General features: G+C 32.1%; 1 protein-coding gene across 1 annotated transcript; it reads left to right on the forward strand.

Annotated features, from left to right (window-relative positions):
* The first annotated feature begins 3,533 nt into the window (after nucleotides 1-3,533).
* Nucleotides 3,534-13,320, forward strand: LOC143246280 (UPAR/Ly6 domain-containing protein crok-like). Its single transcript, XM_076492741.1, has 3 exons — nucleotides 3,534-3,831; nucleotides 9,773-9,931; nucleotides 10,811-13,320. The coding sequence occupies exons 1-3, from the start codon at nucleotides 3,756-3,758 to the stop codon at nucleotides 11,038-11,040; spliced, it is 465 nt and encodes a 154-aa protein (XP_076348856.1). The 5' UTR covers nucleotides 3,534-3,755; the 3' UTR covers nucleotides 11,041-13,320.
* The last annotated feature ends 296 nt before the right edge of the window (nucleotides 13,321-13,616 follow it).

Raw genomic sequence — 13,616 nt, forward strand, 5'->3', positions numbered from 1 at the left:
ACAACACATGCACAAAAACAGAGAAAGAAAAGAACAAAAAGTCTCTGTATCCTGGCGGTACAACTTTTCGTTCAATGTGATTATATATAACCTAATGTATTTGTCGAAGTAAAAAAAAAAGTATCTGGCGTTAACTGTTTCTTCTGCGAAGGAATCCAAAGAGTTCCTGCCATTAAAGGTGTCGCTTCTGCAGAATACCTAAGAAGAAACAATATATTTTGTTAGCAAAAAATCTTATAATGTGGGTAGACTGACGGGTGAAGCTATGTATCACGTGCAAATGTCATGAATGAAGAATTACTAGTTGTTTAAAAAATCATTACCAGTTTTGGATTAAATTAGGTTAGCTAGTAAAGGATATTATCACTACATGTGAACCAGTGCTTTTAATGTTGATATTTTTTAAGTCTGTATTTAATTCAATAGATGATCTGTAGATCATTCTAGAATCACTTTTTCCAAAGTATCCGCTGCTTTTGACCCCAGGACCCAAGAGGTATCTGCTTCTTTCAGGTGATTATACGAGACGGTCTGGGAATGGTGTAGCATACGACCAAAAACCAAGTGCTAATTATATACAGCCGTGATACTGAACTCCCTATGGTCAGTGGAGACTTATGCACTCTATTTTTGTTATGTAAAAGCATGGCCCAACGTTAAATTCGGATACATCAGAGTGGTCTTGAATATATCTTAGGAAGACATAATCACTAACGAGGAGGTTTTGAAGCGCACCGATATGCCCATCATAAAAACCATGCTTCTTAAAAGACAGCTGTGCTGGGTTAGACATGTGGTGCATGTGTCAGAACAAAGATTTTCGGTGACTCTACTTTATGGAGACCTTTTCATCCGGCCGGCGGAGGGAGACGTAAACGAAACTGCTTTACAAAGATGTGAAAAAATTTCACCTGATCATAGTTGATATACCTACTACCAATCGGGAGTCTCGGTGGTTGCACACCATAAATGGCTGAAGGTCTCATAGGACTATTACACTGGAATACACATCTTTCCCACAGTTCCTCGCACAGTACAATGTGACATTAGTGAAAAGAAACGCCCCAGGAATTTTGGGCTCTGATCACACAAACGCTGAAAGCACAATCGACAATCCAAGCGTTCATGGTTTCTTCCTTCACAATTCTCTATGTTATCTTCGACTATCGAAGGACTGCCGATGGTATAAAACACAGATTTGATTCAGCTGTTGGTCAGTTATCAAGTTTGATGAGGCATATGCAAACGATAATGAATTATTTGTTTTTACATTAACTCAGAACATTTTCTTCATTATATATATAAAACGGTGTTTTGACAGGGTTAGTTGGGGCAAAAACTAACTAATGTGAGGTGACACTTTGACAGTTTGTTTGTTTTTGAATTTCGCGCAAAGCTACTGGAGGGCTATATGCGCTAGCCGTTCCTAATTTAGTAGCGTAAGACTAGAGGGAAGGCAGTTTGTCATAACCACCCACTGCCAACTCTTGGGATACTCTTTTACCAACGAATAGTGGGATTGACCATATCATTAGAACGCCCCCACGGCTGAAAGGGCAAGCATGTTTAGTGCGACGAGGATTCAAATCTGTGACCCTCAAATTGCGAGTCGAACGCCTTAACCCACCTGGCCATGCCGGGCTGTGACACTTTGAAAATAGATGTAGATGACTGGTCAATAACAAAGGCAGTAATCAGTTGTCTTGCGGTTTCTTTGTTTTGTGTTTTGAATATAATCAAGAACTATCTGCGACATCCATTCTAATTTTGAGCATTTAGACTAGAAAGAGGGCAGATAGTCAACATCACCCACCGCCAACTGTCCTTATAACGTACACACGACACCAAAGTGCGGAAAGCAATGTTTCTTGTGATAATGGGACGTAAATAATGGACTCGCAGGTGCATAATGTGGACGCTAACTACTGGACGGCCGCGTTCATTCCTTGTTCTTCAGGGATACTACATTACAATATCACTGCTGAAAGGGACGAGCAGTTCGGGAAAGATTTTCATTCCATGACTCGCAGACTGCGATCCAAGCACCCTAATCACTTGGCCACGCCAGCTCTTGTCTAGTTTATCAGGTCTGTAGCGATTCAAATAATTTTAAAGGCCATGACACTATGTTATTCAAAAGTTCTCTCACAGCTCATGATTTCCCTTTCAATGGTGGAGAAATTATAATGTGACAGTCAATTCAACAATTCGATGGTAAAGAATTGCCCAAATGTCTTTCCTATAGTCTATCACTTGAAAAATATGAACGGCTAACGCAAGTAATCATTGTGTAGCTTTGAGCAAAAATTTAACGAATAAAGACTCAACGGGGTAGATTGAGAAAATATTATTGGAATTGCTGTGTTTTAAACGATAGAGCAATAAAAGTTGTAATAATTGAAAGCCGAAGCGTTCATTTTTCCTCTAGCAGTCATGTGTTTACATTATTATTAAATCTTATAAAAAAGAATCCCTTGTTCATTTTGTTGACAAACAATCCTAAGTTCAAGATTTCTCTTAACAAAGTGAATGATATTTTCATGAGAAGACTTTAGTTTGAAATTACTCAGACTTGAGCAAACTATCAGAGTTCATCCATGCAATAAAATGATTAATTGTTAAAACTAAAGTATCCATATTTCAGAAAGCATCAAATTAAAAGTGTCATTTCCTCAAACGTAAGAACTCACTAAGTTATATTTTCTGGAACAACTTAATTTTCTCTGATGAAAAATCATGATAATATTTTAAAGAAAGCACGCTTGTTTGTTTGTTTCTACACTTTCCCGCAAATCTTCACCAAGAGCTGTATGGGGCATAGCTGTCTGAACAAATAATGGTACTTGACCATCTCTCTTATAACACACCCTCGATCACAAAATGTGGAGCGCAAGTTTTCAGCAACTGGCTTCCAACCAAAACTCTCGAATGCACAGTCTGAGCGCTAACCATTGGGCCATGGGATGCAAACCATGAATCCTCGAATGCACGGTCCGACTACTTTAACCACTGGGCCACGTAATAAAGTGAATAAAACTATATCCAGTTATGAATAACTGATATATTGGAAATGTACATTATTCCAAATTCATGGCTAGATCTAAATACTGTAGTTTCCTGACGTAAAAAAATTAATAATTTTGTGTCCTCTGTAAAATATTTTTTATGATATACAATAAATTAAATAGCGAAGCCATTGATATCTTATCTCATGAATGTTACAGGAAACTAATTTACAGAAGTCTCACTCTTCATAGAGCATACACATCTTTCACTGTAGTCATATAACTTTAAGTTGTAGTATGTATCAAACTGAATACAGTTGCACGGATCGTCGCGACTTCTCATATTATTTCATACTTCGAAGTATGACGCAGCAAAACTTACTGATTCGGTAATGTTTCACTCAACCAACCTTCTTCCTTCTTAGCTCTCAGTTTTGGGTTACAAAATGAATCCATATAATTCCGGGAATTCTGCTGCTCGCTATCTACGCTAATGCTCAGTTACAACGAATCGTCCTTTGCTATTTCAGACAAGTGCGCATGTCACATTTCAGACATTGTTCTAGTCCAATTCGCTGTAGTGTTAGCCTACATACTACAACTCGAAAAGGAAACATTTGGTTTAAAAAGCTTACAAATAAATCAACATATAACTGGAACTGTATTCCAAAATTCAAAGCTAACAGTACGTTATAGTGGTTCGAACATTTTTATTATCATAGCTACAAACAGAAGATAACTACCTCTGCAATGCCAACGCCTGGCGCTTGGGTGTTGTTCCAAGTTTTTGGAGTAGCAGTCGTCTTTGCCATGATTTTCCAAGGAGGTAAAGCCATTTTTTTCACAATAATCTTTAAAACACGTTGTTTTTATTCATGATACATGTTTTGTCAAGTTAAAAAATTGTATAGCTACCAAAATATCCATTTTCTCATTCTTTAACTCAGAGCTGAATATAATGTATTTTCAAATTTATTTAACATCATGGTTTTTTAAGTTATCGTTGTTTCATTTATATCATATCACGGATATAGAAAGCACAAATTGCTCATTAATTTTAATACGAATCTAACGAAAAGTTTGTTAGCAGGTGATTTTCTACGACTTTTCGTTCTAAAGAGGTCGTTTGCATGTTATCCTAAAATAGCTGTAACATCGATTTAAGTCTTTGATCGATATTATGGAAACGAAATAATTTTCTTCTAATATACTGTGAACATTATATTACGCCTAATGCAAGATGCACTATCCAACACCAGAGGTCCTTACAGCTCATATATGTTAAGCCGTCAGTTATTGAGTCATAATTTGATAACTTCTTTCATCATTGACCATGCGAGACTTCTCACTTTAACTATAGTGTCTTATGAATAGCAACTAAATATTCAATCCATAGTATCGTAAAAGTTGTTCAATGAAACTCTCAAGTCAATCAGATCCGTAGAATGGCCTTTAATTCTGTAAACACCTTCAATAAATAGGTTTATAAAAAATAGACTTCATTGTTGATATAGGATTATCATAGTATACATTGACCAATGCTTTAGTACTTAAACCTTGTATTCTGACCAGTTCAATAATCAGTACTAAACTTATACATTAAAAAAAAAAAGTCAAATAGCTGGACTATCTCTTATTTTTCTGCTGAAGTTTAAAATTGAAAAATGTTTTTAGAGACTATATTTTCAGTACAAAAACATTCTTTTTTGGTAGAGCCGGCACCAACTTGCACAAAAACAAGTTGCTTCATGTAGTTGACGAATAAAACACAACTGTATAAACCATATTTCTGTGTATTTATAGCAATATAAAGGTAATGATTTTGCATTGTATCAAAAACAAAAACATTATCATACTAGCAAATCTTTAGCGCTAAAAACAGTTGAAGCAAGAATTATTTGTAAACGTGCGAAGTACGCATGATACGCATACAGCTTGCTTTAACTTATTGATCAGTGAGAAGAGTCCATTCTGTCTGGTAGAGAGGAGTTAGAAACAGTATCATGAAATCTTACAAAGCAGTTTTTATAAACACGTACAAACACAGACTTCCTAAAAGAAAGTTTACAATATTTACAGTTTTGGCTATTTAATTTGTGTATAAAATAGAACATGCAGTTCCATATATGAATAACAGCTTCGAATAATAAAATAAAATATTTTTCTCTGTTTGATAAAATAATACTTTCATACTAATACGTGGTTACAGAGATAATTATAAAATTAGATGCTTAAATAAGAATTAAACATTAAACAAAGTAAAGTATTATATATTGCACTATTTTTAATGGTGAATTTCTTCCCAATAAATAATACTGCTATAAGACCAATAAGCAAAATCTCGAAAGACTTTTTTAAAAGTGAAAAATGAATGAAATAATCTGACAATTTTCGGACAAATTAATTTGAGGGATTGGTAAGTGAAACACTAGAGACTCAAACAAAATCCTTCAACTGTTTGGTAAGAATAACATCTAAATAACCAAGTAATAGAGAAGAAAGAATAAAACAGCTTATGGAGGTTGATAGAATGAAAAACTAGTAATGTTTTCATTGCTTCTTGAGAAAGTACCATTTCACTTAGTTTGAAAGAGAAGAGTTTCCATTAAGCTGGAAAACGTATTTTTGTTGTTTAAAAAAGAAAAATTATTTTGAAAGGTTAGATGTTTTAGAAACACGACAACATTATTTAAAAAACAAACATTAATGCGAATATCTGATATATATATATATATAACAACAACAAACAAACTGACGGCTTTAATGCTTCAGTAGTTCTGTTTGGTAATAGCCAATGAAACAACTGGTCATATAGCGTGCTAATTACAGGTACCTAATAAGAATGTGCGTTTGTAATGACATCATTCATGGAGTTTTGAAGATACAGTTGAAATACAATGGTTCTCTAATACGGGATATTGTCCCTTTGTGGGCCTACACGTTGACATCGATTTAGAAGACTGAATACTGTGGATTACAGTTTCAATTGCGTTTTGAGGAAGATTTTACCATCCTTTTGGAAGTGCATTCTGGAGGCTGTTTGGTTATATTGATAACCGATAGGTTATGATTATGTCTCTGCAGCATGTTCCAGATATATAACTGAAGTTACACGAGATTTCCAGTATTTTTATATTGCAGTACCCTCCATTTCAAGGTTATCTGATACAATTTCTGCGCGATGTAATTTACGTAACATCGTCTGTTACAATAAAACAGGTGTTAAATGTACCTGCGAATAGCCTCATAATAGAATCCATAAATTTCTCTACTTCTTGTTATTCATTGTACGTTCTTGTCTGATGTTTTTTGTTTAGTTTCGTGCATGAAGCTTCTCAACGCTAGTCGTCCCTAATATTGAAATAATGTGATAGACAAGAAGAAGAGTCAACACCTGCCATCGATAATTCTTGAGCTACTCTTTACCTCAGTATTGTTAGATTATAACAACTCCAAATCTGAAATGGAAAACATGTTCGGGGAGAGGATTCGAACACTCGATCTTAAATATGCGAGTTGATTGCTCCAACCACCAGGTCATGCCTAGCTTTTGAATGGTTTACAAGGTTCTTACAATCCAACAAATTGGTACTAACATACACTATGATCGAGTTACCCTATAAGGCAGTTTTCTAGACATTGCAAGTTGGTGTTCAACAGAATACTTACAACTCGTGTTTGCCATTCACTACGTTACAAATGTAACCTAAAGCTTCGGTGGTATATTACCAAGTCAACTGGTTTTTGTCATCTAAAGCAGCATTTTGGGCACTTTATGATCGTTATTCTTGAAACATGAGCTGTATTTCCTTCCAATGATGCCATCTTTGCCATCTAGCAGCAAATGTTAGATATCGATTCTGCATTGTTATTCTATGTTATACTTTGAGCTTAATTTCATTCAGTCAATCAACAATCATTTATTAGTGTTTAGTGAGCTTTTGTTGAATATCATGTTTCAGTGTTTATGATTTGATTTCACACATATTGATTGACGATGTATAATTTAATACTTTATTAAAATAAAACTAACACTCATTTTTCAATCTACCAAGGCAACAATAGACTATGAATAGTCATAATTCTACTTCAATACCTAATACTATTCCTTATCAATGCATATTTTTGCAACCACGAATAATCGACTATCCTTTATCACTTTCATATATAGCAAAGTTAAAATAAGCCATAAATATGCAAACTATATTTTTCAGAGCATAACTCATATAGGATAAATTATCCTCTGAAAAACACGTCTCATATGGTTTTATCTACAATTATCTCCTCGTCACGTATGTGTTCGATTCCCTAGAAGCTTGTTGGATCAACATCCAAACATTCTCAATACTAGATATTTATTAGTTTAACTTGTCAACCAAATAGCAGTCTTAAACTTTATTCGTTCGCATTATTTTTGTTTATTCAGTTACAACACTTGATGATTGTGCCTCCATGATTGTTAAAGTTTTGTTGAGATATAACTTTTCTTCTTTCTGGATATAACTTTTTATATGACAAAATTCTAATAATCACACTCATCTAACATGAGCAGTGTTGTAATACTAAACATTTGAGAAAATACAATTTAATGTTTAATGTCCTAAGCACTGGGATTTTTTTTTTTTGATGTATACGTCATATATATAAATATATACATTTTTATCAAGCATATAGTGACAATCAGCATATCACGCGAAGGGGAAAGGGAGAAACATATAGGACTACAAGACAATTTTTTTTCCACTAAGGCTTTTTTATTGATGATAAATCTTGTTTGCGAAAGTATAAAATAAATCAGTTTCATCATGCAAAAAACATAACACAATTATATGCATAATGTAGCGACATAACCTGATTTTGATAAACATACGTTTGAAAATTACTACTGAGATACGAGTCGATGTTACAATGGAACGTATTAAGGTGTAAACAACTGCTGTGTGTTTGGACAAACACTAATATCAACTTCTTTTGGAAATCAAATGGTGATTCAACGGTTTAGAATAATAATTTTAATTGAATATCTAACAAATATACTTATAATACAAATAAATATATTTCCGTTTTTTTTTTTAATTTCCACAAGATAAACTTTAGGAACGTTAAGACTAAGGCTAATTTGACACAAAATAACTATATTTTTCTAAATTTGTCACAACCGTTACCTATACAAGGTTAGTTTCGTAAAATCACATTTCTTATTGAAATGACAAATATATTTGGTTGTTTATGTTATGTTTTGGTCATACAATTAACAAATAATATTATACAACATCATTCACTAAGTAGTTAAATTTAATTTCTAAGTCATATTCGAAAGAGACTAATTAATTACAGTGTGTTATTTTAAACAGGTTATTTAGCCTAAAATTAATATTTAAAAGTATCACGCTTACCTTCCGAGGAACAGCGGTGTGCCTGTGGACTTACAATGCTAGAAACCGGGTTTCGATACCCGTGGCGGGCAGAGCACAGATAGCCCATTGTGTAGCTTTGTGATTAATTACAAACAAACAAAGTATAATAAATCCTTTATCTCCTAAACACTTAAAGTATTAGTAGCTATGTATTCGCGTGTATAATCTTTGGATAACATATCGTAAAATGGATAAAACCTTATAAATCGAACGCCTTCGAAAGGTGGACCTTCCTTTATCAGGGGCAAACTTGGAACCTATATAAAAGTAACAAGTAACATTCTGGGCATAAACGTTTTTATTATTTTCTATCAAGACGTTTTAAACCTACGTGTTTTTCTAACATCGTGAATGAAATTAATGTATATATAGATAGATAAAATTCTGCAATATATATAAAATTAGTTTGTTTAAAATAGTTTAATTTCAGCTTTTATTTTAGCATATCCAGTAACAAACGTTTAAAGTGTGAACCTGTATATCTTGTATAGTTTTATTTACTTTATTGAAATAAGTTTATATCAAGCTTAGAATTTAAGCAAGTTCTGATATTTTTTTCTATTTTGTAAACAGTATTTCCCATCTTTATAAACTAACACAATCTGTTTCCAACTTCTGTGAGATTTTATTATATTGAATTTTTCTTTAAAAAGTCATCAAGAAATGTGATAAGGCCTTGAGATATAATTTCGTGACTTATGATTAAACGCTTATTTGATAGTTCAAAGTAATCAACACCAGACTACTAAATCTAGGTGTAAAGATAGACGGCCCCAAATATATTTTACTATGAGTGAGTACATATAAGTAAAATCTACTAAAGACATATAAAGTTAATTTGTATAACATTCTCTACGATTGATCTAGTTTGGCTACGAAGGTTGATGTAGTTCAAGACTGCAGTCTTAGTGAATCGTAGTATAGGACTTACTATTCAGCATAATTAAATATTTTATACAGGGTGAGCCAAAAGTAACATATTCCATATAACATAATATTAAAATATTTACGGTTAATTTCATTTTCCTGATAATTTTTAGAATTGTTTTTCCTAATCATTTAAATTTCCATCGATTGTTAGTTTTTAACGTATAACGGTTTAAAATAAATATTATTTCCAAGGGTTTGGAACAATTTACTTTTGCTTCGTTCTGTATATTTCGTATGGAAAAGTCTATTCAATAATTCACAAAAGACATGTAATAAGATACTATATTTTTATTTTTATAAATAATGTACATGTCGAGAAATATATGTATGTAAAATAACCAAAAAGCAAAAGATCATTATAACAGTAGCAAATCGTACTTGGTCATAGGCAAACTCATTTATAAACAAGTATCCCAACAGGTGGCGCCATTAAATGCTGGGAATGTAATTCCCTCTACGATCCTAATTGCGCCGATCCTTTCGACAATTACACAGTGGCTGTCACTGACTGTGACCAACGGTTCCTTCCTCATTTACCGAATGTTTCTGCTACGTTATGCAGAAAGATCATTCAGAAGGGTAAGTTTTGATCCAGTTCTGTGTTGTTGCCTTCTTAAGATGCTCTCTTTGTTTGTTTTTCGATTCTAAGAAATATCAGGATGTTCTTTTATTTCATAAATGCTCAACCTTTACGACTTCAATATAATTCTTCTTTGTGAGGATAGTTCTTTTTGTCAACATTTGTCCATTCGATTAAATTACTAATTTCGAATTAAGATTGAACATATACATGTACCATTAAAAAGGATGATAATGCATTAAATTAACTAGCAGTTAGATTTTTGTTAAGAATAAAAATAAAACAATACAGCGTAACATTTACGTTTTTTGTTCTTATAAATAAATCACAACAATGTTTAGTAAGGCGTTTAAATAGTATAATATTTAGTCATGATGTTTCATTGAAAACAGTTATTCTATTGTGTTTGATTTGAAATTAATTGTATCATTTATCGACTATGAGGAATTCTACTGGTAGTTAATGTTTTTCATAGTTTGATGACTCCCTTCAAGCGGCTCAGTAATAATACTGAAAGCTTACATTACTAAAAACCGGGTTTTGATACCTGTTGCAGGCATAACACAGATGGTTCACAATGTAGCGTTAAGCTTAGCAACAAATAAGCAACCAGACTGTGATATTTATTGTATAGTCTATTACTTTGTTTAAGATATTTATATTTATTGCTACATGAAAAATTAACGTATCAAAAAACAACAGCTTTGAAATGTTAAGTGAAACTATTTTTTGTTATTTTACATAAATAATTTCTGGTTTTAGTCGGTAAAGTTTCAGGTTATTGGCTTCTAATTCTCTTCTAACCGAAACAAAATTATTTTTAGAATGGATGCTTTTCAAACACACTGCTTGTTTTCATGATTTGCTTTCGTTTCCAGTTAATGACGAATATCGGTACATTCGGAGTTGTGGATGGATACATGCTGAAAAAAAGCATGAAGGTGGCTGCTATAAAAAAGCTGGAACGTTTCAAGTGATGGTCGATTACTGCAACTGCGAAACAGATGAATGTAACAGCGCCATCTCTACCACCATCAGTTGGATTTCTCTAGGTGTTCTTTTTGTCGTTGCGTTTACAATGCAGTGTACTGGTTCATTAGCCAATTAACTGTAGAACTGGAGAGATGATTTATTAATAAGTCGTCTTCAAAGTTTAATGTCACATGAGAACAGATTTAGATCGGTTACACAATAACTGATAACAATGACAGACCGTATTGTAGAATAAGTAGAGCTGATAATTATGAGATTAAACATTTTAAAATGACGTCAAACCTACTACTGATGTTAAACATTAACAACTGATGGCAAAATATGAAATGTTTTCATTTGTTGATCATAGAAAAACAACAACATAAATATAAGTGTACGAATAGATTACAAAATTACGTCGTAATGGAAATTATACGTAAAGACTTCAAGCTCTAAACTAGAAGTAAAATATAACAAATTATCCATTTTAAGAAAACATTCCTATGTATACTGGTTTTCAGGGATAGCATAGGTATTTAAAAATTTCTGCTTTCTTAACAAATAATTTTGATTGCAAAGAAATTATAAAACGCATTTTGTATTACCATTGTTAAAGCTAGTCACTCTCTTCAACGTATCAGAAAAACATCTTGAAATTGAGTAAGGTTTTTCGTTATAGATTATGTTAATATTTCCTGCAATATTATGCTAATAAAAACTCCTGTCCATATTTGAATAAGCACTTATTCAAATACACATCTACTCACGAATGATGTATACTGTTTAAAACATTTTAAATTACTTAATTGTTTAAAACTTTTCCACAGAGCTTACAAATTAATTACTATATATTTATATATATTAATTTTCTAGAATATTCCATGATAAATGTTTTGCTTTTTTTATTTATACATATGAGTATTTTTTCTCGTGTTCCGTATTTTTCCCGAAGATCGGTTTCTGCCAAATACAAGCTCGGAGAAATCAAATCTTTAAACATTCTTTTTTGAAACACAATGGTAAATACGATACTGCTCAAAACAACATAAAAATAATCGGTTTAAAATTCCATTCAGATACAGCAATAATAATCTTGAAATGTAAAAATTGCGAACGTTGTCATTAGTTCTACATTCTCTGTTTTCGCTACATCGCTAATGCTAAGAGCGTAGTTATTACTACATCTGTGGTCCAAATACTGATCAGGTTCTTGTGGCATTAGACCTACCTTTTGAAGACTTCTACCAATATTGTAGTAAAGTATGTTCAACAGCTAAGTGGCTTGTTACAGCTTCATGAGCTGCTACGATTTTAATGTTTAACATGAAGTTGTGACAATTACTTAGTGATAGTGCAAAAATCACGTCAAAATAATATTTATTCTCTATTAATACCATTATGCCTCACTGCCTTAGGCTAAGTTGTTTGAATTAGAAAAACAACAACAACAAAACATTTGAATAGTGTAGAAGCTATTTACTTTGGAATTCTTGAAGGTAGATTATCGAATTTTATATTTGAAGCATACCTATTAACCTAAAATAGAGTTAAACGTAATAATTTGTTTATTGAAATGAATGAAACATTACCAGTTATTATTGGTATGAATTAAAAGTTTAGTTTTAATTTATTTTCCTATTGTATCCTGAATAGAACTGAATTTTATCCTAGGATAGATGTTCATATCAGGTTTCTAAATTCAATCCAGTTACATTGGTTAAAGTGAAGTCAGAATGTATTTTATTAGATGTACAAAAAAAGTTACTTTATTTGTTATAATAGTTTACTGAAATCGTTAATTTAATCATAACAGTTTATAAAAAGCAGATTGTAAAAATGCAATACTTTACTGATTAGAATTTTTCCTCTTCCTAGAATATTACTCTGAGTAAATCGAATTTATTTATCCATTTCATTTAGAAGTTAATCTTATTATCAATGAAAATATCGTGTACTTACTTTTAAATTATTCATTCATACCAATTTTTTTAACTTATAGTGTTTAGTGATTTACTAGAAAATAAACGTTTTATTTTACCTGGTAATAACAATTGAAAACACAATGCAACTTGACTGATAGTACTTTTGATGTTGACCCACTAATATATCAGAGTAGACATGTCCTGATTATTAAACATTAGGGAAAGACAATATATGTTTTCATAGGTGTTAGTGCATTGAGTTTATCCTTACTGTTTTAAAAAATATTCATCAAAATAAATTAATGATGAAAGTTAGCTTAGAAAAAGATGGTGCAATTTACTCAGGTTTTTGATGTAGATACTGTTAAAAACTATCTTCAGAGACGGATACGAGGTTGATTTCTATATGCATTACTTTCGATTGCTGAGTAGTTAATATCAAAGAACTTTTTTTTTCAACACGGATGCAAAATAAATAAAGTATCTGAAAAATAGCTTTAGTGAAGAAACAGTTATTTTATTTTAATCTGGAATTGAAACACCGACTCCAAAACTTTTCATCTCGTATTTTTTCTTTCAGAACAGTATATAAAGAAATACCTTTTTGGGTTGTTAAAAAATTGTGTGCGCAAATTCATGAAGTAGTCTTAAACAAAGTTTGTATGATAAATTTACTGGCTAATCTAGAGACTAAAACAAAGTTTGTATGATAAATTTACTGGCTAATCTAGAGACTAAAACAAGTTTGCAGTTTTCATAGACATTAATGTTTAGAAGTATCCAATTATAA

The sequence above is a fragment of the Tachypleus tridentatus genome, chromosome 3 (assembly GCF_004210375.1).
Source record: "Tachypleus tridentatus isolate NWPU-2018 chromosome 3, ASM421037v1, whole genome shotgun sequence".
Classification (NCBI taxonomy): domain Eukaryota; kingdom Metazoa; phylum Arthropoda; class Merostomata; order Xiphosura; family Limulidae; genus Tachypleus; species Tachypleus tridentatus.

Bases quoted from the DNA above. Each gene is read 5' to 3' on its own strand.
- LOC143246280 (XM_076492741.1), top strand. From the start codon at position 3,756: ATGCCAACGCCTGGCGCTTGGGTGTTGTTCCAAGTTTTTGGAGTAGCA. The intron at 3,832-9,772 runs GTAAAGCCATTT...GTATCCCAACAG, and splicing joins TGCCATGATTTTCCAAGGAG to GTGGCGCCATTAAATGCTGG. The intron at 9,932-10,810 runs GTAAGTTTTGAT...TTTCGTTTCCAG, and splicing joins CAGAAAGATCATTCAGAAGG to TTAATGACGAATATCGGTAC.